This window comes from Electrona antarctica, assembly GCF_951216825.1.
Source record: "Electrona antarctica genome assembly, chromosome: 6".
Taxonomy (NCBI): Eukaryota; Metazoa; Chordata; class Actinopteri; order Myctophiformes; family Myctophidae; genus Electrona; species Electrona antarctica.
The window spans coordinates 58,124,998-58,151,167 of record NC_136811.1 but is presented as its reverse complement, the minus strand read 5'-3'; the positions used below and the strand labels follow the sequence as shown (position 1 = coordinate 58,151,167).

Sequence of the window (26,170 nt, the reverse complement as noted above, 5' to 3'; positions counted from 1 at the left end):
GTGTGTTGTCCCCTGTAGCTTAATGTAACTATCTGTGTGTTGTCCCCTGTAGCTTAATGTAACTCTCTGTGTGTGTTGTCCCCTGTAGCTTAATGTAACTCTCTGTGTGTGTGTTGTCCCCTGTAGCTTAATGTAACTCTCTGTGTGTGTTGTCCCCTGTAGCTTAATGTAACTCTGTGTGTGTGTTGTCCCCTGTAGCTTAATGTAACTCTCTGTGTGTGTTGTCCCCTGTAGCTTAATGTAACTCTCTGTGTGTGTTGTCCCCTGTAGCTTAATGTAACTCTCTCTGTGTGTTGTCCCCTGTAGCCTAATGTAACTCTCTGTGTGTGTGTTGTCCCCTGTAGCTTAATGTAACTCTGTGTGTGTGTTGTCCCCTGTAGCTTAATGTAACTCTCTCTGTGTGTTGTCCCCTGTAGCTTAATGTAACTCTCTCTGTGTGTTGTCCCCTGTAGCTTAATGTAACTCTCTGTGTGTGTTGTCCCCTGTAGCTTAATGTAACTCTCTGTGTGTGTTGTCCCCTGTAGCTTAATGTAACTCTGTGTGTGTGTTGTCCCCTGTAGCTTAATGTAACTCTCTGTGTGTGTTGTCCCCTGTAGCTTAATGTAACTCTGTGTGTGTGTTGTCCCCTGTAGCTTAATGTAACTCTCTGTGTGTTGTCCCCTGTAGCTTAATGTAACTCTCTGTGTGTTGTCCCCTGTAGCTTAATGTAACTCTCTGTGTGTTGTCCCCTGTAGCTTAATGTAACTCTCTGTGTGTGTTGTCCCCTGTAGCTTAATGTAACTCTCTGTGTGTGTTGTCCCCTGTAGCTTAATGTAACTCTCTCTGTGTGTGTTGTCCCCTGTAGCTTAATGTAACTCTCTCTGTGTGTGTTGTCCCCTGTAGCTTAATGTAACTCTCTCTGTGTGTGTTGTCCCCTGTAGCTTAATGTAACTCTCTCTGTGTGTGTTGTCCCCTGTAGCTTAATGTAACTCTGTGTGTGTGTTGTCCCCTGTAGCTTAATGTAACTCTCTGTGTGTGTTGTCCCCTGTAGCTTAATGTAACTCTCTCTGTGTGTGTTGTCCCCTGTAGCTTAATGTAACTCTCTGTGTGTGTTGTCCCCTGTAGCTTAATGTAACTCTGTGTGTGTGTTGTCCCCTGTAGCTTAATGTAACTCTCTGTGTGTGTTGTCCCCTGTAGCTTAATGTAACTCTGTGTGTGTGTTGTCCCCTGTAGCTTAATGTAACTCTGTGTGTGTTGTCCCCTGTAGCTTAATGTAACTCTGTGTGTGTTGTCCCCTGTAGCTTAATGTAACTCTCTGTGTGTTGTCCCCTGTAGCTTAATGTAACTCTGTGTGTGTGTTGTCCTGTAGCTTAATGTAACTCTCTGTGTGTGTTGTCCCCTGTAGCTTAATGTAACTCTGTGTGTGTTGTCCCCTGTAGCTGTATGTAACTCTCTGTGTGTGTTGTCCCCTGTAGCTTAATGTAACTCTCTGTGTGTGTTGTCCCCTGTAGCTTAATGTAACTCTGTGTGTGTGTGTTGTCCTGTAGCTTAATGTAACTCTCTGTGTGTGTGTTGTCCCCTGTAGCTTAATGTAACTCTGTGTGTGTGTTGTCCCCTGTAGCTTAATGTAACTCTCTGTGTGTTGTCCCCTGTAGCTTAATGTAACTCTCTGTGTGTGTTGTCCCCTGTAGCTTAATGTAACTCTCTGTGTGTGTTGTCCCCTGTAGCTTAATGTAACTCTCTGTGTGTGTTGTCCCCTGTAGCTTAATGTAACTCTGTGTGTGTGTTGTCCCCTGTAGCTTAATGTAACTCTCTGTGTGTGTTGTCCCCTGTAGCTTAATGTAACTCTCTGTGTGTGTTGTCCCCTGTAGCTTAATGTAACTCTCTGTGTGTGTTGTCCCCTGTAGCTTAATGTAACTCTCTGTGTGTGTTGTCCCCTGTAGCTTAATGTAACTCTCTGTGTGTGTTGTCCCCTGTAGCTTAATGTAACTCTCTGTGTGTGTTGTCCCCTGTAGCTTAATGTAACTCTGTGTGTGTGTTGTCCCCTGTAGCTTAATGTAACTCTCTGTGTGTGTTGTCCCCTGTAGCTTAATGTAACTCTGTGTGTGTTGTCCCCTGTAGCTTAATGTAACTCTGTGTGTGTGTTGTCCCCTGTAGCTTAATGTAACTCTCTGTGTGTGTTGTCCCCTGTAGCTTAATGTAACTCTGTGTGTGTTGTCCCCTGTAGCTTAATGTAACTCTGTGTGTGTTGTCCCCTGTAGCTTAATGCAACTCTGTGTGTGTGTGTGTTGTCCCCTGTAGCTTAATGTAACTCTGTGTGTGTGTGTTGTCCCCTGTAGCTTAATGTAACTCTCTGTGTGTTGTCCCCTGTAGCTTAATGTAACTCTGTGTGTGTGTTGTCCCCTGTAGCTTAATGTAACTCTGTGTGTGTGTTGTCCCCTGTAGCTTAATGTAACTCTCTGTGTGTGTTGTCCCCTGTAGCTTAATGTAACTCTGTGTGTGTTGTCCCCTGTAGCTTAATGTAACTCTGTGTGTGTTGTCCCCTGTAGCTTAATGCAACTCTGTGTGTGTGTGTGTTGTCCCCTGTAGCTTAATGTAACTCTGTGTGTGTGTGTTGTCCCCTGTAGCTTAATGCAACTCTGTGTGTGTGTGTGTGTTGTCCCCTGTAGCTTAATGCAACTCTGTGTGTGTGTGTGTGTTGTCCCCTGTAGCTTAATGTAACTCTGTGTGTGTTGTCCCCTGTAGCTTAATGTAACTCTCTCTGTGTGTGTTGTCCCCTGTAGCTTAATGTAACTCTCTCTGTGTGTGTTGTCCCCTGTAGCTTAATGTAACTCTGTGTGTGTTGTCCCCTGTAGCTTAATGTAACTCTCTGTGTGTGTTGTCCCCTGTAGCTTAATGTAACTCTCTGTGTGTGTTGTCCCCTGTAGCTTAATGTAACTCTCTGTGTGTGTGTTGTCCCCTGTAGCTTAATGTAACTCTCTGTGTGTGTTGTCCCCTGTAGCTTAATGTAACTCTCTGTGTGTGTTGTCCCCTGTAGCTTAATGTAACTCTCTGTGTGTGTTGTCCCCTGTAGCTTAATGTAACTCTCTGTGTGTGTTGTCCCCTGTAGCTTAATGTAACTCTCTGTGTGTGTTGTCCCCTGTAGCTTAATGTAACTCTCTCTGTGTGTTGTCCCCTGTAGCCTAATGTAACTCTCTGTGTGTGTGTTGTCCCCTGTAGCTTAATGTAACTCTGTGTGTGTGTTGTCCCCTGTAGCTTAATGTAACTCTCTCTGTGTGTTGTCCCCTGTAGCTTAATGTAACTCTCTCTGTGTGTTGTCCCCTGTAGCTTAATGTAACTCTCTGTGTGTGTTGTCCCCTGTAGCTTAATGTAACTCTCTGTGTGTGTTGTCCCCTGTAGCTTAATGTAACTCTGTGTGTGTGTTGTCCCCTGTAGCTTAATGTAACTCTCTGTGTGTGTTGTCCCCTGTAGCTTAATGTAACTCTGTGTGTGTGTTGTCCCCTGTAGCTTAATGTAACTCTCTGTGTGTTGTCCCCTGTAGCTTAATGTAACTCTCTGTGTGTTGTCCCCTGTAGCTTAATGTAACTCTCTGTGTGTTGTCCCCTGTAGCTTAATGTAACTCTCTGTGTGTTGTCCCCTGTAGCTTAATGTAACTCTCTGTGTGTGTTGTCCCCTGTAGCTTAATGTAACTCTCTGTGTGTGTTGTCCCCTGTAGCTTAATGTAACTCTCTGTGTGTGTTGTCCCCTGTAGCTTAATGTAACTCTCTCTGTGTGTGTTGTCCCCTGTAGCTTAATGTAACTCTCTCTGTGTGTGTTGTCCCCTGTAGCTTAATGTAACTCTCTCTGTGTGTGTTGTCCCCTGTAGCTTAATGTAACTCTCTCTGTGTGTGTTGTCCCCTGTAGCTTAATGTAACTCTGTGTGTGTGTTGTCCCCTGTAGCTTAATGTAACTCTCTGTGTGTGTTGTCCCCTGTAGCTTAATGTAACTCTCTCTGTGTGTGTTGTCCCCTGTAGCTTAATGTAACTCTCTGTGTGTGTTGTCCCCTGTAGCTTAATGTAACTCTGTGTGTGTGTTGTCCCCTGTAGCTTAATGTAACTCTCTGTGTGTGTTGTCCCCTGTAGCTTAATGTAACTCTGTGTGTGTTGTCCCCTGTAGCTTAATGTAACTCTGTGTGTGTTGTCCCCTGTAGCTTAATGTAACTCTCTGTGTGTTGTCCCCTGTAGCTTAATGTAACTCTGTGTGTGTGTTGTCCTGTAGCTTAATGTAACTCTCTGTGTGTGTTGTCCCCTGTAGCTTAATGTAACTCTGTGTGTGTTGTCCCCTGTAGCTGTATGTAACTCTCTGTGTGTGTTGTCCCCTGTAGCTTAATGTAACTCTCTGTGTGTGTTGTCCCCTGTAGCTTAATGTAACTCTGTGTGTGTGTTGTCCCCTGTAGCTTAATGTAACTCTGTGTGTGTGTTGTCCCCTGTAGCTTAATGTAACTCTGTGTGTGTGTTGTCCCCTGTAGCTTAATGTAACTCTGTGTGTGTGTTGTCCCCTGTAGCTTAATGTAACTCTGTGTGTGTGTTGTCCCCTGTAGCTTAATGTAACTCTGTGTGTGTGTTGTCCCCTGTAGCTTAATGTAACTCTGTGTGTGTGTTGTCCCCTGTAGCTTAATGTAACTCTGTGTGTGTGTTGTCCCCTGTAGCTTAATGTAACTCTGTGTGTGTGTTGTCCCCTGTAGCTTAATGTAACTCTGTGTGTGTGTTGTCCCCTGTAGCTTAATGTAACTCTGTGTGTGTGTTGTCCCCTGTAGCTTAATGTAACTCTCTGTGTGTGTTGTCCCCTGTAGCTTAATGTAACTCTGTGTGTGTGTTGTCCTGTAGCTTAATGTAACTCTCTGTGTGTGTGTTGTCCCCTGTAGCTTAATGTAACTCTGTGTGTGTGTTGTCCCCTGTAGCTTAATGTAACTCTGTGTGTGTGTTGTCCCCTGTAGCTTAATGTAACTCTGTGTGTGTGTTGTCCCCTGTAGCTTAATGTAACTCTGTGTGTGTTGTCCCCTGTAGCTTAATGTAACTCTCTGTGTGTGTTGTCCCCTGTAGCTTAATGTAACTCTCTGTGTGTGTTGTCCCCTGTAGCTTAATGTAACTCTGTGTGTGTGTTGTCCCCTGTAGCTTAATGTAACTCTGTGTGTGTTGTCCCCTGTAGCTTAATGTAACTCTGTGTGTGTTGTCCCCTGTAGCTTAATGTAACTCTCTGTGTGTTGTCCCCTGTAGCTTAATGTAACTCTGTGTGTGTGTTGTCCTGTAGCTTAATGTAACTCTCTGTGTGTGTTGTCCCCTGTAGCTTAATGTAACTCTGTGTGTGTTGTCCCCTGTAGCTGTATGTAACTCTCTGTGTGTGTTGTCCCCTGTAGCTTAATGTAACTCTCTGTGTGTGTTGTCCCCTGTAGCTTAATGTAACTCTGTGTGTGTGTTGTCCTGTAGCTTAATGTAACTCTCTGTGTGTGTGTTGTCCCCTGTAGCTTAATGTAACTCTGTGTGTGTGTTGTCCCCTGTAGCTTAATGTAACTCTCTGTGTGTTGTCCCCTGTAGCTTAATGTAACTCTCTGTGTGTGTTGTCCCCTGTAGCTTAATGTAACTCTGTGTGTGTGTTGTCCCCTGTAGCTTAATGTAACTCTGTGTGTGTGTTGTCCCCTGTAGCTTAATGTAACTCTGTGTGTGTGTTGTCCCCTGTAGCTGTATGTAACTCTCTGTGTGTGTTGTCCCCTGTAGCTTAATGTAACTCTCTGTGTGTGTTGTCCCCTGTAGCTTAATGTAACTCTCTGTGTGTGTTGTCCCCTGTAGCTTAATGTAACTCTCTGTGTGTTGTCCCCTGTAGCTTAATGTAACTCTCTCTTTGTGTTGTCCCCTGTAGCTTAATGTAACTCTGTGTGTGTTGTCCCCTGTAGCTTAATGTAACTCTCTGTGTGTTGTCCCCTGTAGCTTAATGTAACTCTCTGTGTGTTGTCCCCTGTAGCTTAATGTAACTCTCTGTGTGTGTTGTCCCCTGTAGCTTAATGTAACTCTCTGTGTGTGTTGTCCCCTGTAGCTTAATGTAACTCTCTCTGTGTGTTGTCCCCTGTAGCTTAATGTAACTCTCTCTGTGTGTTGTCCCCTGTAGCTTAATGTAACTCTCTGTGTGTGTTGTCCCCTGTAGCTTAATGTAACTCTCTCTGTGTGTTGTCCCCTGTAGCTTAATGTAACTCTCTGTGTGTGTTGTCCCCTGTAGCTTACTGTAACTCTCTGTGTGTGTTGTCCCCTGTAGCTTAATGCAACTCTCTGTGTGTGTTGTCCCCTGTAGCTTAATGTAACTCTCTGTGTGTGTTGTCCCCTGTAGCTTAATGCAACTCTCTGTGTGTGTTGTCCCCTGTAGCTTAATGTAACTCTCTGTGTGTGTTGTCCCCTGTAGCTTAATGTAACTCTCTGTGTGTGTTGTCCCCTGTAGCTTAATGTAACTCTCTGTGTGTGTTGTCCCCTGTAGCTTAATGCAACTCTCTGTGTGTGTTGTCCCCTGTAGCTTAATGTAACTCTCTGTGTGTGTGTTGTCCCCTGTAGCTTAATGTAACTCTCTGTGTGTGTTGTCCCCTGTAGCTTAATGCAACTCTCTGTGTGTGTTGTCCCCTGTAGCTTAATGTAACTCTGTGTGTGTTGTCCCCTGTAGCTTAATGCAACTCTGTGTGTGTGTGTTGTCCCCTGTAGCTTAATGTAACTCTGTGTGTGTGTTGTCCCCTGTAGCTTAATGTAACTCTCTGTGTGTGTTGTCCCCTGTAGCTTAATGTAACTCTCTGTGTGTGTTGTCCCCTGTAGCTTAATGTAACTCTGTGTGTGTGTGTTGTCCCCTGTAGCTTAATGTAACTCTCTGTGTGTGTGTTGTCCCCTGTAGCTTAATGTAACTCTCTGTGTGTGTTGTCCCCTGTAGCTTAATGTAACTCTCTGTGTGTGTTGTCCCCTGTAGCTTAATGTAACTCTCTGTGTGTGTTGTCCCCTGTAGCTTAATGCAACTCTCTGTGTGTGTTGTCCCCTGTAGCTTAATGTAACTCTCTGTGTGTGTTGTCCCCTGTAGCTTAATGCAACTCTCTCTGTAGCTGAATGATTGAGATCGCGAGTTATTAACGTTTTAAGATTTTCGTTGTCGTCGGCTAAACGGGGGGGGGGGGGGGGACATTTTCGATGACGTCTCACTGTTGTGCAACATGGTCGTTGGTCTTGTTATGATCAGATGCACCAGCGGCCATGACACCAGCGGCCATGACAATGCGAAACGAAACCAAAGTGCAGAGCAAGTTGTAGTCCAAACAAACCCCCCGTCCACTTGCATTGGGCTCAATTTCCCAGAAGCCCTAGCAGCCCAGATGATGACTTGATTTCCGGTTTCGTCATCATAACGCGACGGCCTCGTCATCAGGTCCCGGATAAATGCGCTTTATTTTTAATTATTTTAAAACAGAGAATTAAACGCATTCAACAAATAGCGGGAATAGGGTATTATGCAGGGGCGGAACACTGGATCAAACAATTAGCGGCACTAGAACTGTTAATGGCTCAGAATGCGACAAAAAAACAAACATAATCTCCATTAATTCAAGGCTTCACTGGGTGTGTAATCTATAAATGTCTCCAAGCCTCTGGACATGTGCCCAAATTATATCTCCATATATGGAGCTGCTGCCCTGTTTCTGACATCAGAATCATTGTTCTGACGTTCTGCATAGACTCCATGTATGGGCATGCCTGACAAAGAACTCCATGTATGAGCATAAAATATGCTCATACATGGAGTTCTTTGGCAGGCATGCCAACTTGCATCGTTCCAGTGAAAACGCTGTAGTGAAGACATAAAGACCAGAGTAACGTCCACAGCTCAGTCTATTGATAGGACATGCGTCATGTTTTGGGGTGAACTCCTGTAAGGTAACGTTTTCCAGAGGTGACTCCATGCTGATGAAGACATAGTGTCGACTAACAGCTTGGCTCAGTGTCCTGGCTCCCGTTAAGATAAGGTAGAATGGCTCAGTGTCCTGGCTGGCTCCTGCAGCGCTGTTTAGTAGCTTAAGATAAAGTGCCTTATTGAAATGTAGTGTTTGTCACTGTTTGTTTGTTTGTTAGTGGTGCAACGACACAGCCAGGGACCCAGCCAGGGACACAGCCAGGGACACAGCCAGGGACCCAGGGACACATCCATGGACACAGCCAGGGACACAGCCAGGGACCCAGGGACACAGCCATGGACACAGCCAGGGACCCAGGGACACAGCCAGGGACACAGTCAGGGACCCAGGGACACAGCCAGGGACACAGTCATGGACACAGTCAGGGACCCAGGGACACAGCCAGGGACACAGGGACACAGCCAGGGACACAGTCAGGGACACAGCCAGGGACACAGTCATGGACACAGTCAGGGACCCAGGGACACAGCCAGGGACACAGGGACACAGCCAGGGACACAGCCAGGGACACAGTCATGGACACAGTCAGGGACCCAGGGACACAGTCAGGGACCCAGGGACACAGCCAGGGACACAGCCAGGGACACAGTCATGGACACAGCCAGGGACACAGCCAGGGACACAGCCAGGGACCCAGGGACACAGCCAGGGACACAGCCAGGGACACAGCCAGGGACACAGGGACACAGCCAGGGACACAGGGACACAGCCAGCCAGAGACACACAAAGCTCCGTATAGGAGTGGTTGCACCACTCAAAAAGGACCAAAATAAAGTAAAGTAAAGTATAGGTTAAGACTGAGGCTCTAAGGGTCACATCATTAAGACTGAGGCTCTAAGGGTCACATCATTAAGACTGAGGCTCTAAGGGCGACGGTCACATCATTCCTGTCTCTTTGACCACCTGGAGACCAAGGCTGTTTTTACACACGAGTCAGCACTTCCTTTTTTAAATTGTGCTTTGCATATTATTTCCAGACAGACTTTAGGAGGGTCAGTGCTGTTTTGCATGCGTCTGACCACGCACAATTTGGTGGTTATATGTCCTCCCCTTCGTGTGCGTGCGTGCGTGCGTGCGTGCGTGCGTGCGTGCGTGCGTGCGTGCGTGCGTGCGTGCGTGTGTGTGTGCCTGTCTGTCAGGATACTTTCCATTGCATGCAAATGGCATGTGGGGATGATGCGCCCGTCGCGTGTCGACCACCAACATGGCGTGACCATTATTGGCGACGCCATTACAGGCAAACCACACCGGAGGTCACTAGAGTTCATGACCACTACAGGCTGCGTCTCCGTTTTTACTACCCCGTTTCGCACCAGTGAGGGAGGGGCGGTGTGGGGCGGGGGGGGGGGGTAAGGCGACGGCCATATAGTTACAGTTATTTGAATCGTCAAAACTCCTGCATTTGATCATCCATTTATTCCATTCGATTATTTAGACCATTTTATGGTTGTATCCAGAATGAAAACATTCACTGGAGGTAAACGAGTTAGTGTACATTTATTCCCCATAATAGCCACTAAAATGTTTTAGTTATTACATAACTTAATGTCCCAGCATGCACCTCTCTCTCACCTTCAGCTCGTCTGCCTCGATGTAGCCGCTGTGGTCGACGTCGTAACTCCTCCAGGCCTGCAGAGACAGAACAACCAACATGGGCCCTGGTACCAGAACAACCAACATGGGCCCTGGTACCAGAACAACCAACATGGGCCCTGGTACCAGAACAACCAACATGGGCCCTGGTACCAGAACAACCAACATGGGCCCTGGTACCAGAACAACCAACATGGGCCCTGGTACCAGAACAACCAACATGGGCCCTGGTACCAGAACAACCAACATGGGCCCTGGTACCAGAACAACCAACATGGGCCCTGGTACCAGAACAACCAACATGTCAACATGGGCCCTGGTACCAGAACAACCAACATGGGCCCTGGTACCAGAACAACCAACATGGGCCCTGGTACCAGAACAACCAACATGGGCCCTGGTACCAGAACAACCAACATGGGCCCTGGTACCAGAACAACCAACATGGGCCCTGGTACCAGAACAACCAACATGGGCCCTGGTACCAGAACAACCAACATGGGCCCTGGTACCAGAACAACCAACATGGGCCCTGGTACCAGAACAACCAACATGGGCCCTGGTACCAGAACAACCAACATGGGCCCTGGTACCAGAACAACCAACATGGGCCCTGGTACCAGAACAACCAACATGGGCCCTGGTACCAGAACAACCAACATGGGCCCTGGTAGCATTCTCTTTCTTTCTTTCTTTCTTTCTTTCTTTCTTTCTTTGCTTTTTTATTTATTTCTTTCTTACGGTGGCCCATTTGGGACAAAACTCTGTGGAGATTATTCCGACATTATGAGAGACAGATATATAAAAAAGAAAAAAATTGTCGAGCGATCAAAATAAGCGATTTAGTGATGAACCTTCCCGTGCACGGTCAGAGCTGAGGTTCGCTCAGGATGGATGTATTATTTATTTGCGTTACCTCTAGAACTGGTTAATGGACAGAATAACATCAGATTACAGACAGTACACAAAGCTAGTCTGGATTCTCCTTTAGGTTTGTGTCTAACCTAATCATCAAACTGTGTAAATGCATACAGGCATTGATTACATGGAGGTAAATACTGTAGACAGTAGTTGACACGAAGAACCATCTAAGTCCATAATCTATTCTGACAACTCCCTGAAAAGGCCTGGCTGTCCTGAACCCTTATCCATGATTTATACATTATGGAAAATGAGTCTGGACTTAGATGGTTCTTCGTCTGAACTGCTCTCTTGGTGTCCATGTGGTGATGAAGGGAAGCATACCAGCATAAAGGGTTAGGGTTAGGGTCATGTGGTGATGAAGGGAAGCGGGTTAGGGTTAGGGTTAGGGTCATGTGGTGATGAAGGGAAGCGGGTTAGGGTTAGGGTTAGGGTCATGTGGTGATGAAGGGAAGCGGGTAAGGGTAAGGGTTAGGGTTAGGGTCATGTGGTGATGAAGGGAAGCGGGTAAGGGTTAGGGTTAGGGTTAGGGTTAGGGTCATGTGGTGATGAAGGGAAGCGGGTAAGGGTTAGGGTTAGGGTTATGTGGTGATGAAGGGAAGCGGGTAAGGGTAAGGGTTAGGGTTAGGGTCATGTGGTGATGAAGGGAAGCGGGTAAGGGTTAGGGTTAGGGTTAGGGTCATGTGGTGATGAAGGGAAGCGGGTAAGGGTTAGGGTTAGGGTTAGGGTCATGTGGTGATGAAGGGAAGCGGGTTAGGGTTAGGGTTAGGGTTAGGGTTATGTGGTGATGAAGGGAAGCGGGTAAGGGTTAGGGTTAGGGTTAGGGTCATGTGGTGATGAAGGGAAGCGGGTAAGGGTTAGGGTTAGGGTTAGGGTCATGTGGTGATGAAGGGAAGCGGGTTAGGGTTAGGGTTAGGGTTAGGGTTAGGGTCATGTGGTGATGAAGGGAAGCGGGTTAGGGTTAGGGTTAGGGTCATGTGGTGATGAAGGGAAGCGGGTTAGGGTTAGGGTTAGGGTTAGGGTCATGTGGTGATGAAGGGAAGCGGGTTAGGGTTAGGGTTAGGGTTAGGGTCATGTGGTGATGAAGGGAAGCGGGTTAGGGTTAGGGTTAGGGTTAGGGTTAGGGTTAGGGTCATGTGGTGATGAAGGGAAGCGGGTTAGGGTTAGGGTTAGGGTCATGTGGTGATGAAGGGAAGCGGGTTAGGGTTAGGTTTCTGGTTTAAGGACTTCAGTGTTTTGTACCAAACTATTGTATGAGTACCGAACAAAGAATGTTTGCTTTCGCCATCTTGGTTGAAGAAGAGTCTGGGCAATTAATTAGTCGTATACCTCTGAGGTCAATGATTAAAGTGTTGATTGATGATTCAACCTTGATGATGAGACTTTTGAGGGGATTAGGTCCACCCATCAAGCCCATTAGTGTCAACCTCAGACCATATTGGTCTGATTTTGAATCTGAATGGCTTTGTGTTACTGCTATTGTCCTGGCTCTGTTCTAATTAAGGGCCATTTAGAAGTTTAGCATTTAAGGGTTTGTATACTAAGCTGTTCCCTGTGGGCCTATTGGATTGGTATTGTTTAAGCCGTGTGGAAATTTGGTGTTTAATTTTAAAATCCACTGCTTCTCGGCATATCTCCTTTCCCCCTCTGTCCAGGTTTGATTAGATTCTAATCCACAAACCTCCAAGGCACTAATCCCATGGGTCATGAAATGTTGAACAATTAATAAAGTTGTTTCTTTTGCATTATTTATATTATATCTATGTTGGTTTAGTCTATCTGCTATTGTGTTTCTAGTTTCACCCACATATTGTAGGTTGCATTTGTTGCATGTAATTAGATAGACACAGTTACTAGTATTAGCCTGTATGATTTGATTTATTCCCACCATTCTCATTGTGGTTCTATTTTTCACTTGTTGTTTAGGTCTGAAGTAATCCGGTTTCTTGCGTATCGGTCTGTCTGTCTCCTTTAGTTTGCTATGTACAAGGTAATCTTTCAAGTTTTTGTTCTTCCTATATGCTGGTATAATTTTGTATCCGTTAAGTAGGTCATCCGTCCTATTTGCAAAATTCCTCTTTATTTTCATGTTTGTTAACCTGCTTAGGGTCGAATAGGTAGTAACCAAAGCTAGTTTGGGACTCTGGTCCCTTTCTTTCACCTCTAGAAATGTGTCATGTGTTTTTCTAAGGAAGGTTCTTGTGTAACCCCGTTTTCGCAAGGCGTTAAATAGAGTTTGACATGCTATTTTAAAATCACTTTGTTGTGTGCAGATTCTGTGGAATCTCAACAGCTGTGATTTGACTATGCCTCTGTAAGTGTGTGGTGGATGAAAGGAGGTTTTATGTAGGAGAGCGTGTGTGTCGGTTTCTTTAAAATACACTTTGAAATCTAATTTACCACTTGTGTTGAAATTTGGGCCTTTGAAGACAGTAACATCTAGGAAATCTATTTTTTCGGTGCTCGTCAGATGGTTCTTCGTCTGAACTGCTCTCTTGGTGTCCATGTGGTGATGAAGGGAAGCATACCAGCATAAAGGGTTAGGGTTAGGGTCATGTGGTGATGAAGGGAAGCGGGTTAGGGTTAGGGTTAGGGTCATGTGGTGATGAAGGGAAGCGGGTTAGGGTTAGGGTTAGGGTCATGTGGTGATGAAGGGAAGCGGGTAAGGGTAAGGGTTAGGGTTAGGGTCATGTGGTGATGAAGGGAAGCGGGTAAGGGTTAGGGTTAGGGTTAGGGTTAGGGTCATGTGGTGATGAAGGGAAGCGGGTAAGGGTTAGGGTTAGGGTTATGTGGTGATGAAGGGAAGCGGGTAAGGGTAAGGGTTAGGGTTAGGGTCATGTGGTGATGAAGGGAAGCGGGTAAGGGTTAGGGTTAGGGTTAGGGTCATGTGGTGATGAAGGGAAGCGGGTAAGGGTTAGGGTTAGGGTTAGGGTCATGTGGTGATGAAGGGAAGCGGGTTAGGGTTAGGGTTAGGGTTAGGGTTATGTGGTGATGAAGGGAAGCGGGTAAGGGTTAGGGTTAGGGTTAGGGTCATGTGGTGATGAAGGGAAGCGGGTAAGGGTTAGGGTTAGGGTTAGGGTCATGTGGTGATGAAGGGAAGCGGGTTAGGGTTAGGGTTAGGGTTAGGGTTAGGGTCATGTGGTGATGAAGGGAAGCGGGTTAGGGTTAGGGTTAGGGTCATGTGGTGATGAAGGGAAGCGGGTTAGGGTTAGGGTTAGGGTTAGGGTCATGTGGTGATGAAGGGAAGCGGGTTAGGGTTAGGGTTAGGGTTAGGGTCATGTGGTGATGAAGGGAAGAGGGTTAGGGTTAGGGTTAGGGTTAGGGTTAGGGTCATGTGGTGATGAAGGGAAGCGGGTTAGGGTTAGGGTTAGGGTCATGTGGTGATGAAGGGAAGCGGGTTAGGGTTAGGGTTAGGGTTAGGGTTAGGGTCATGTGGTGATGAAGGGAAGCGGGTTAGGGTTAGGGTTAGGGTTAGGGTTAGGGTCATGTGGTGATGAAGGGAAGCGGGTTAGGGTTAGGGTTAGGGTTAGGGTTAGGGTCATGTGGTGATGAAGGGAAGCGGGTAAGGGTTAGGGTTAGGGTTAGGGTTATGTGGTGATGAAGGGAAGCGGGTAAGGGTTAGGGTTAGGGTCATGTGGTGATGAAGGGAAGCGGGTAAGGGTTAGGGTTAGGGTTAGGGTTAGGGTTATGTGGTGATGAAGGGAAGCATACCAGCATAAACTCTGTGCAGGACTTCAGCTGTTGCCGGAAAAACAGCAGGAAATTCTCTTCTGTGGGCAAAATCTGGACCAACTGTGGATGAAATAACAGACAGATCACTGAGATCAGTGGTCAGAATACCCTGGACTGTTACCACGCACGCACGCACGCACGCACGCACGCACGCACGCACGCACGCACGCACGCACGCACGCACGCACGCACGCACACACACACACACACACACACTCTAAGGTCTGTTCTGCACTTCACTCAGTGTTTGTCAGATCCTCCAGTAACAAACGGGAGTCTCTTTTTTTGCAGAGCCTGCATGGGTTTCGAAGGGCCCTGGTACCTGGTACCTGGGCCCTGGTACGCTGATGGTGGCGCTTGTTTCACAGCGCCGGCTAGTAGGGCGGGGTTATATAACCTATATAAACCTAACCCTAACCTGTAAAACAAGCGCACCCCTCAGCGACCCATCGACTCCCAGGCTGCTCTGTTTGTCCTATATATAGATATATATATATAGATATATAGATATAGATATCTATATATATATATGCGCAGAAACGCAATTATCCTCAAAAGGTTCCGGCAACAAGAAGCGATTAAGGGTTGTGTCCTGAGCATATGAATCAATATGTTATCAACTCCATTCCATCTGCTGCTGCTGCTGTTGTTCTGCTGTTGTTCTGCTGCTGCTGTTGTTCAGCACTGTAGTCGTTACAAAGCCATTCAGCCTGGGATAATAACAATAATAATAATGCTACCAGCCGTTCCGTTCCACCGGCTAATGTATCTGCTGACACTTTGCGCTGCAAATGTAATGTAATGCCCCCCTATTCATTTCCACAGTCTATCAAACCCCCGTCCGTCCGTCCGTCCGTCCGCCCGCCCGCCCGCCCGCCCGGCCTCGATATGAACGCTTCCACCTCCGGGGGCCATTCCCGTCACACATCCCCGTTAGCTTGTTTTAACCCATTTAGATCATTCTACAAATGTCTTCTAAATCCTGACAGTTTTCTGAAAACCCTATGTTTCTATGTCAGTGGTTCTCAAACTATTTCATGTCAAGGACCCCTAGAATTTGTATTTGATCGCCGACCCCCATCTGGAAATATGTGACCAGATTTGACAGAGACTGCCATCGCGCAAATTCCAGCTTTTCACCAGAGGAGAAACACTTATAGCACAGGCAGACTCTTCACATACATGCCCAAACATGTAGCTAGGTGTAATGTTAGAGTCCACAGAAGTGAACCTTTCAAGCCTGTTTTCTCAACTCGCTGTTTTCTGCAAGACATTACTCTATAAGCCATATCTCCAAAACTGGTGGGTCAAACTGAACAACCAATATGTCCATTTGAAGCTATGATTCCCTGCTTTCATATGACATGAAAAATCCAAATTCAAAAAAATCCAATGGCAGTCCCTCAGTCAAATTTAGTCACATATGTTGTTCCAGGGACCGCCCCAGACGCAAATATTTGAGTTCAAAACGGTATATATATATTCAAAGATTTGTGCCACATTTACACGATTGTTCAAAAATAGCAGACCTACAAGTTCATAGCAAAAATAGCAGATCTACAAGCTTGTAGATCTGCTGTTTTTCAATAGCTAAAGTATAACATAATGCTTAAAACACCAAAAGGGGTTCCCGCCCAAAATGGATTAATACTTATCTCCCGGCACTACCGCCACTGTGACCAGCGGTAAATGGCACGCGATTTATTCCCAGGCTCCGCTTGGAGAGGTTTTATTGAAGTGCTGTCCGACCTTCATGGCTACAGTACCTTCTCACTCGCCGGAACGGACGTGTGGAGCGCAAACCTCCTATCTCCATGTTTTCTTTTTCTCCTTCATCACACCACAGCAGTGGGTTCATAATAATCAAGGTCCATTATTCATTCAGCATTTGAGCGACGGACAGACTACCATTTGGGACACACATAGCTGCGTATTGGAGTGGAGGCACCGCTCAAACATCGTTACCAGCAGTTTTGATAAAGTGCTAGTTGTGCATTTCAAAAGTGCAGTTACATGTCCAGTCCAATCCAGTTTAGGTCAGTTTGCCTAAACTGCTTACAAGCTTTCAACGCGCCACAAACATGTTGTAAGCTTGTAATTCTGTTCTGTGTATTGTGATTATTGTGCTAATTGTGACAGGCCTATAGTTAGCCCCTGGCAACATGCCTCCTGCTAGGGAACAGGAGACTAGACTCCTGCCTGTGGCCTGTGGGCTATAGCCTCAGAAACCCAGAGGTTTTTTCTGTGGGTAGCAAGATTTATACACCGTCAAATGTGTATTTATTCTACTTATATTCAGTGGTTTTCTTTCAGCCTTTTTCATCATTAATTGGTCATTTGAGCCACGGTTTTAGCGACAGCCCTCTGAGTTACTCTCAGAAATGGAGGATTGTGCTGCGTATGTTTTCCTCTGTCCTGTAACATCCAAACTAGTTTTATTTCCACAGCGTACTGTATTCATGTATTAAGGGCGGGAACCCCTTTTGGTGTTAGCTATTGAACAATAGCACATCTACAAGCTCGTAGCGCGCCACCGAGTGGCGCGTTACGAGCTTGTAGGTCTGCAATTTTTGAAAAATCAAAGAACCACTGACATAGAAACATAGCTTTTTCAGAAAACTGTTTTAGGATTTAGAAGCCATTTTTTTTAATCGGCCTCAGGTCTAAATGGGTTAATGTAGTAATGAACGATGCCCACATTCAAGTATCAACTTCAATGAAGCCTAACAGAAACATCTGCTGGTGTTGCACTGCAGCCCAGATGTTGCACTGCAGGCCGTTTTTAGCATTATTTATACCCTCAAATGTACATCAATTAAGAAAAATAAATAGCCACTTCTGGTACTTTGCTAATGAGTCACAATCTTACAAGTAACTAGTCGTTACTGTATATTCTTTAGTTTGTTTTGTTTTGTGTTTTTTCAACTATTTTCCGCATAAGATACTTCAACGTCATTGGACACGAGTACCAGTCCCACGTTTGCGAGGATTTAACAAAATAACTGCTCTTGGCGGAACGTTCCGTCAGAAGGAATCCAACCAGCAGCTGCTTCTGGCCTAATGTTCCGTCTGATAAGCTTTATATATATATATATATTGATTTCTATTTTTTTCTTCTTTTTTTTGGCTTGGCCTTTCCTTCTTTAGCGATTCTAGACCGGATTGCGCAACCGTGCTGCCGTTCACCTCCCTGACTAAAACGCTGAATAACTCCTAATCTACGGAGCTCTTCATGGTTCGGATAAAACGCGCGATGTTCGGAGGTCTTTGCTGATTATCCGGTGGTTTAGATGGAAACATTGGCGCTTTCTATCGCAAGGATGGCTTCATTTTAGCTCGCTAGCATTGACGCTATTTATTTAGCATCAGATGGACGCTCAAACAGGATGTGAGTCCAGCGTGTGCTACATTGAAAACGGCTCGGCAGGCTGCGGTTGGCTCTGCGTCCAGCAGGAGGCAGCATATGGGTTAATACTTTTGCGTGACACTGTAGTATGGTGTTACATTTCTTGGGACAGTGACAACACTCACGTCAACACCAACAACAGCAGGACAGCAGGTCCTGGGACAGTGACAACACTCACGTCAACACCAACAACAGCAGGACAGCAGGTCCTGGGACAGTGACAACACTCACGTCAACACCAACAACAGCAGGACAGCAGGTCCTGGGACAGTGACAACACTCACGTCAACAATGCCAATCTTCCCATCTGCCTTTTCCCCGTAGTGCTCCACAAAGGCTCTCATCTGATCCGTCAGCTCCTGGAAGACAGACACAGACAGACACACATGGCATTGAAACGTTACTACAGTGCAACTCTACATTGAGACATTACTACAGTGCAACTCTACATTGAGACATTACTACAGTGCAACTCTACATTGAGACATTACTACAGTGCAACTCTACATTGGGACATTACTACAGTGCAACTCTACATTGGGACATACTACAGTGCAACTCTACATTGAGACATTACTACAGTGCAACTCTACATTGGGACATTACTACAGTGCAACTCTACATTGAGACATTACTACAGTGCAACTCTACATTGGGACATTACTACAGTGCAACTCTACATTGGGACATTACTACAGTGCAACTCTACATTGGGACATTACTACAGTGCAACTCTACATTGAGACATTACTACAGTGCAACTCTACATTGAGACATTACTACAGTGCAACTCTACATTGAGACATTACTACAGTGCAACTCTACATTGAGACATTACTACAGTGCAACTCTACATTGAGACATTACTACAGTGCAACTCTACATTGGGACATTACTACAGTGCAACTCTACATTGGGACATTACTACAGTGCAACTCTACATTGAGACATTACTACAGTGCAACTCTACATTGAGACATTACTACAGTGCAACTCTACATTGAGACATTACTACAGTGCAACTCTACATTGAGACATTACTACAGTGCAACTCTACATTGAGACATTACTACAGTGCAACTCTACATTGAGACATTACTACAGTGCAACTCTACATTGGGACATTACTACAGTGCAACTCTACATTGAGACATTACTACAGTGCAACTCTACATTGAGACATTACTACAGTGCAACTCTACATTGAGACATTACTACAGTGCAACTCTACATTGAGACATTACTACAGTGCAACTCTACATTGAGACATTACTACAGTCCAACTGTATTAACAGAGGGAAAGGAGATAACCGCATCCCTCAAGTGCTCTAAACCAGAGGCTCCTAAACTTTGTGTTGCCTGAATGAGAGCTGTGGGAAATGTGGAACGCCCTACCAACAGCCATTAAGGCATGCAAATCCCTTCGACTCCTTCAAAACCGCTCTCAAAGAGCACCTACGCACAGCTGCAATTCGAAACTGGCCCCCGTAAATATAGTCTGAGTCACCCCCCCCCCCCCTTTTCCCAATACTGTACTTGTTTTTGCCTTTTTTTACTTTCTTTATATGATGACTTCCTGTTTTATTATAGAAGTACATTATATTAGTACGTCTCTAATTAATGTTCTGATGAATTGAACAAGGTGGACCCTGTTGTAAACCAGTGTAATGCTTTATGGTGTCGTCCACAGTAACAGTCTTTGTATTGAGTTGTGCTTTCGTTTGAAATGTACCCATTCTGCATACTGTCAATCAATCAATCAATCAATCAATCAATCAACTAACTGACTCTCCAGGACAACACCAAGGTTCTTGGCCGTTGGAACCGATGTCCCCGGGGCGTTATCTGTGGAAATGGATTATATCCTGCACCATGCGGGGCAGGACTTATAGGTGCAATAGATTATATCCCGCACCGTGCGGGGCAGGACTTATAGGGGCAATAGATTATATCCTGCACCGTGCGGGGCAGGACTTATAGGTGCAATAGATTATATCCTGCACCGCGCGGGGCAGGACTTATAGGGGCAATAGATTATATCCTGCACCATGCGGGGCAGGACTTATAGGTGCAATAGATTATATCCTGCACCGCGTGGGGCAGGACTTATAGGGGCAATAGATTATATCCTGCACCGTGCGGGGCAGGATTTATAGGTGCAATAGATTATATCCTGCACCGCGTGGGGCAGGACTTATAGGGGCAATAGATCAGATCCTGCACCGTGCGGGGCAGGACTTATAGGGGCAATAGATTATATCCTGCACCATGCGGGGCAGGACTTATAGGTGCAATAGATTATATCCTGCACCGCGCGGGGCAGGACTTATAGGGGCAATAGATTACATCCTGCACCGCGCGGGGCAGGACTTATAGGGGCAATAGATTATATCCTGCACCGCGCGGGGCAGGACTTATAGGGGCAATAGATCAGATCCTGCACCGTGCGGGGCAGGACTTATAGGGGCAATAGATTACATCCTGCACCGAGCGGGGCAGGACTTATAGGGGCAATAGATCAGATCCTGCACCGTGCGGGGCAGGACTTATAGGTGCAATAGATTACATCCTGCACCGAGCGGGGCAGGATTTATAGGGGCAATAGATCAGATCCTGCACCGTGCGGGGCAGGACTTATAGGGGCAATAGATTACATCCTGCACCGTGCGGGGCAGGACTTATAGGGGCAATAGATTAGATCCTGCACCGTGCGGGGCAGGACTTATAGGGGCAATAGATTACATCCTGCACCGTGCGGGGCAGGACTTATAGGGGCAATAGATCAGATCCTGCACCGTGCGGGGCAGGACTTATAGGGGCAATAGATTATATCCTGCACCATGCGGGGCAGGACTTATAGGTGCAATAGATTACATCCTGCACCGTGCGGGGCAGGACTTATAGGGGCAATAGATCAGATCCTGCACCGTGCGGGGCAGGACTTATAGGGGCAATAGATTAGATCCTGCACCGTGCGGGGCAGGACTTATAGGGGCAATAGATTATATCCTGCACCGCGCGGGGCAGGACTTATAGGGGCAATAGATTAGATCCTGCACCGTGCGGGGCAGGACTTATAGGTGCAATAGATTAGATCCTGCACCGTGCGGGGCAGGACTTATAGGGGCAATAGATTAGATCCTGCACCATGCGGGGCAGGACTTATAGGTGCAATAGATTAGATCCTGCACCGTGCGGGGCAGGACTTATAGGTGCAATAGATTAGATCCTGCACCGTGCGGGGCAGGACTTATAGGGGCAATAGATTATATCCTGCACCGCGCGGGGCAGGACTTAGAGGTGCAATAGATTAGATCCTGTACCGCGCGGGGCAGGACTTATAGGGGCAATAGATTATATCCTGCACCGCGCGGGGCAGGACTTAGAGGTGCAATAGATTACATCCTGTACCGTGCGGGGCAGGACTTATAGGTGCAATAGATTACATCCTGCACCGCGCGGGGCAGGACTTATAGGGGCAATAGATTATATCCTGCACCATGCGGGGCAGGACTTATAGGTGCAATAGATTAGATCCTGCACCGTGCGGGGCAGGACTTATAGGTGCAATAGATTAGATCCTGCACCGTGCGGGGCAGGACTTATAGGGGCAATAGATTAGATCCTGTACCGCGCGGGGCAGGACTTATAGGTGCAATAGATTACATCCTGCACCGTGCGGGGCAGGACTTATAGGTGCAATAGATCAGATCCTGCACCGCGCGGGGCAGGACTTATAGGGGCAATAGATTACATCCTGCACCGCGCGGGGCAGGACTTATAGGGGCAATAGATTACATCCTGCACCGCGCGGGGCAGGACTTATAGGGGCAATAGATTATATCCTGCACCATGCGGGGCAGGACTTATAGGTGCAATAGATTACATCCTGCACCGCGCGGGGCAGGACTTATAGGGGCAATAGATTATATCCTGCACCGTGCGGGGCAGGACTTATAGGTGCAATAGATTAGATCCTGTACCGCGCGGGGCAGGACTTATAGGTGCAATAGATTACATCCTGCACCGTGCGGGGCAGGACTTATAGGTGCAATAGATTAGATCCTGCACCGTGCGGGGCAGGACTTATAGGTGCAATAGATTACATCCTGCACCGCGCGGGGCAGGACTTATAGGTGCAATAGATTACATCCTGCACCGTGCGGGGCAGGACTTATAGGTGCAATAGATTACATCCTGCACCATGCGGGGCAGGACTTATAGGGGCAATAGATTATATCCTGCACCATGCGGGGCAGGACTTATAGGTGCAATAGATTACATCCTGCACCGCGCGGGGCAGGACTTATAGGGGCAATAGATTATATCCTGCACCGTGCGGGGCAGGACTTATAGGTGCAATAGATTAGATCCTGTACCGCGCGGGGCAGGACTTATAGGGGCAATAGATTACATCCTGCACCGCGCGGGGCAGGACTTATAGGGGCAATAGATTACATCCTGCACCGCGCGGGGCAGGACTTATAGGGGCAATAGATTATATCCTGCACCGTGCGGGGCAGGACTTATAGGTGCAATAGATTAGATCCTGTACCGCGCGGGGCAGGACTTATAGGGGCAATAGATTACATCCTGCACCGCGCGGGGCAGGACTTATAGGGGCAATAGATTACATCCTGCACCGCGCGGGGCAGGACTTATAGGGGCAATAGATTATATCCTGCACCATGCGGGGCAGGACTTATAGGTGCAATAGATTACATCCTGCACCGCGCGGGGCAGGACTTATAGGGGCAATAGATTATATCCTGCACCGTGCGGGGCAGGACTTATAGGTGCAATAGATTAGATCCTGTACCGCGCGGGGCAGGACTTATAGGTGCAATAGATTACATCCTGCACCGTGCGGGGCAGGACTTATAGGTGCAATAGATTAGATCCTGCACCGCGTGGGGCAGGACTTATAGGTGCAATAGATTACATCCTGCACCGCGCGGGGCAGGACTTATAGGGGCAATAGATTACATCCTGCACCGCGCGGGGCAGGACTTATAGGGGCAATAGATTATATCCTGCACCATGCGGGGCAGGACTTATAGGTGCAATAGATTACATCCTGCACCGCGCGGGGCAGGACTTATAGGGGCAATAGATTATATCCTGCACCGTGCGGGGCAGGACTTATAGGTGCAATAGATTAGATCCTGTACCGCGCGGGGCAGGACTTATAGGTGCAATAGATTACATCCTGCACCGTGCGGGGCAGGACTTATAGGTGCAATAGATTAGATCCTGCACCGCGTGGGGCAGGACTTATAGGTGCAATAGATTACATCCTGCACCGTGCGGGGCAGGACTTATAGGTGCAATAGATTACATCCTGCACCGCGCGGGGCAGGACTTATAGGGGCAATAGATTATATCCTGCACCATGCGGGGCAGGACTTATAGGGGCAATAGATTATATCCTGCACCATGCGGGGCAGGACTTATAGGTGCAATAGATTACATCCTGCACCGCGCGGGGCAGGACTTATAGGTGCAATAGATTAGATCCTGTACCGCGCGGGGCAGGACTTATAGGGGCAATAGATTACATCCTGCACCGCGCGGGGCAGGACTTATAGGTGCAATAGATTACATCCTGCACCGCGCGGGGCAGGACTTATAGGGGCAATAGATTAGATCCTGCACCGTGCGGGGCAGGACTTATAGGTGCAATAGATTATATCCTGCACCGTGCGGGGCAGGACTTATAGGTGCAATAGATTAGATCCTGTACCGCGCGGGGCAGGACTTATAGGTGCAATAGATTACATCCTGCACCGCGCGGGGCAGGACTTATAGGTGCAATAGATTAGATCCTGTACCGCGCGGGGCAGGACTTATAGGTGCAATAGATTACATCCTGCACCATGCGGGGCAGGACTTATAGGTGCAATAGATTAGATCCTGCACCGTGCGGGGCAGGACTTATAGGGGCAATAGATTATATCCTGCACCGTGCGGGGCAGGACTTATAGGTGCAATAGATTAGATCCTGCACCGCGCGGGGCAGGACTTATAGGTGCAATAGATTAGATCCTGCACCGTGCGGGGCAGGACTTATAGGTGCAATAGATTAGATCCTGCACCGCGCGGGGCAGGACTTATAGGTGCAATAGATTATATCCTGTACCGCGCGGGGCAGGACTTATAGGTGCAATAGATTACATCCTGCACCATGCGGGGCAGGACTTATAGGTGCAATAGATTAGATCCTGTACCGCGCGGGGCAGGACTTATAGGTGCAATAGATTACATCCTGCACCATGCGGGGCAGGACTTATAGGTGCAATAGATTATATCCTGCACCATGCGGGGCAGGACTTATAGGTGCAATAGATTACATCCTGCACCGCGCGGGGCAGGACTTATAGGTGCAATAGATTATATCCTGCACCGCGCGGGGCAGGACTTATAGGTGCAATAGATTAGATCCTGCACCGTGCGGGGCAGGACTTATAGGGGCAATAGATTACATCCTGCACCGTGTGGGGCAGGACTTATAGGTGCAATAGATTAGATCCTGTACCGCGCGGGGCAGGACTTATAGGGGCAATAGATTACATCCTGCACCGTGCGGGGCAGGACTTATAGGTGCAATAGATCAGATCCTGTACCGCGCGGGGCAGGACTTATAGGTGCAATAGATTAGATCCTGTACCGCGCGGGGCAGGACTTATAGGTGCAATAGATTAGATCCTGCACCGTGCGGGGCAGGACTTATAGGTGCAATAGATTAGATCCTGCACCGTGCGGGGCAGGACTTATAGGGGCAATAGATCAGATCCTGCACCGTGCGGGGCAGGACTTATAGGGGCAATAGATTAGATCCTGTACCGCGCGGGGCAGGACTTATAGGTGCAATAGATTAGATCCTGTACCGCGCGGGGCAGGACTTATAGGTGCAATAGATTAGATCCTGCACCGTGCGGGGCAGGACTTATAGGTGCAATAGATCAGATCCTGCACCGTGCGGGGCAGGACTTATAGGTGCATGGAGGGAAGAAGAGAAGAAGAGGCTTAGAGAGGGTCTCTGTCGCTGAACTGAACTGAACTGAAGTTGATGAATTCCAAATGTTATCAAAGTATTCTGAGGCAGCGCTGCAGGAGTCGTGTCACAGCACCCCCTAGGGGCGAGAAACGCTGCTCTAAAATGCATAGAAGGCTTTGCAGTGAGAGCTTTAAATCCTGCACATTCATTCACGCTCCCAAGTTGAGCCACAGTGAGTCTAAATCCCACTTAGGCCTGACGTCGAAATTTAAAAAATGTCTCCTAAATCATGACTGTTTTGTGAAATATCTATGTTTCTATATCAGTGGTGCTCAACATTTCATGTCAAGGACCCCAAAAATTATATGTAATTGCCCGCCGACCCCTATCTAAAAATATGTTGTCCCAGGGACTCCCCAGAAGCAAAGATATGAGTTAAAAACGTTCGCTCCGAAAGAATATATTCAAAGATTTGTGCAACATTTTCACGATTTTTCAAAAATAGCAGACCTACAAGCTCGTAGCGCGGAACTCGGTGCTGCACTACGAGCTTGTAGATCTGCTATTTTTCAACAGCTAAAGTATAACATAATGCTTTAAAACACCAAAAGGGGTTCCCGTCCAGAATAGGTTAAATCCTGCACATTCACGCTCGCTCCCAAGTTGAGCCACAGTGAGGGATGGAGGGGGCGGGGCAACAATCCATCAGACCTTTGATGTGATCAGAGACGTATAAGAGCCTCACTTTACGTCATCGGAGTGATTTCTGCCGTGATGTCCAGAAGGAGATTGTCTCTCATATCTGACTGTATAACAGTGTGGCAGAGATACAGGCCAGTGGTAACCAGACCCTTTATCTGACTGTATAACAGTGTGGCAGAGATACAGGCCAGTGTTAACCAGACCTTTATCTGACTGTATAACAGTGTGGCAGAGATACAGGCCAGTGGTAACCAGACCCTTTATCTGACTGTATAACAGGGTGGCAGAGATACAGGCCAGTGGTAACCAGACCTTTATCTGACTGTATAACAGTGTGGCAGAGATACAGGCCAGTGGTAACCAGACCCTTTATCTGACTGTATAACAGTGTGGCAGAGATACAGGCCAGTGGTAACCAGACCTTTATCTGACTGTATAACAGGGTGGCAGAGATACAGGCCAGTGGTAACCAGACCTTTATCTGACTGTATAACAGTGTGGCAGAGATACAGGCCAGTGGTAACCAGACCTTTATCTGACTGTATAACAGGGTGGCAGAGATACAGGCCAGTGGTAACCAGACCCTTTATCTGACTGTATAACAGTGTGGCAGAGATACAGGCCAGTGGTAACCAGACCTTTATCTGACTGTATAACAGTGTGGCAGAGATACAGGCCAGTGGTAACCAGACCTTTATCTGACTGTATAACAGGGTGGCAGAGATACAGGCCAGTGGTAACCAGACCTTTATCTGACTGTATAACAGGGTGGCAGAGATACAGGCCAGTGGTAACCAGACCCTTTATCTGACTGTATATCAGGGTGGCAGAGATACAGGCCAGTGGTAACCAGACCTTTATCTGACTGTAT

The 26,170-nt window shown here is 47.2% G+C and overlaps 1 protein-coding gene across 1 annotated transcript in view; it reads right to left on the bottom strand.

Annotated features, from left to right (window-relative positions):
* calb1 (calbindin 1) overlaps positions 1 to 26,170 on the bottom strand; it is a gene marked incomplete at both ends in the record, with an annotated part of 104,485 nt that overhangs the window by 30,229 nt on the left and 48,086 nt on the right. The window contains 3 exons of the mRNA XM_079503889.1: positions 9,521 to 9,577; positions 14,174 to 14,254; positions 17,885 to 17,959. Of these exons, the coding sequence (XP_079360015.1) occupies positions 9,521 to 9,577; positions 14,174 to 14,254; positions 17,885 to 17,959 (213 nt within the window). The remainder of the gene's footprint in view (positions 1 to 9,520; positions 9,578 to 14,173; positions 14,255 to 17,884; positions 17,960 to 26,170) is intronic.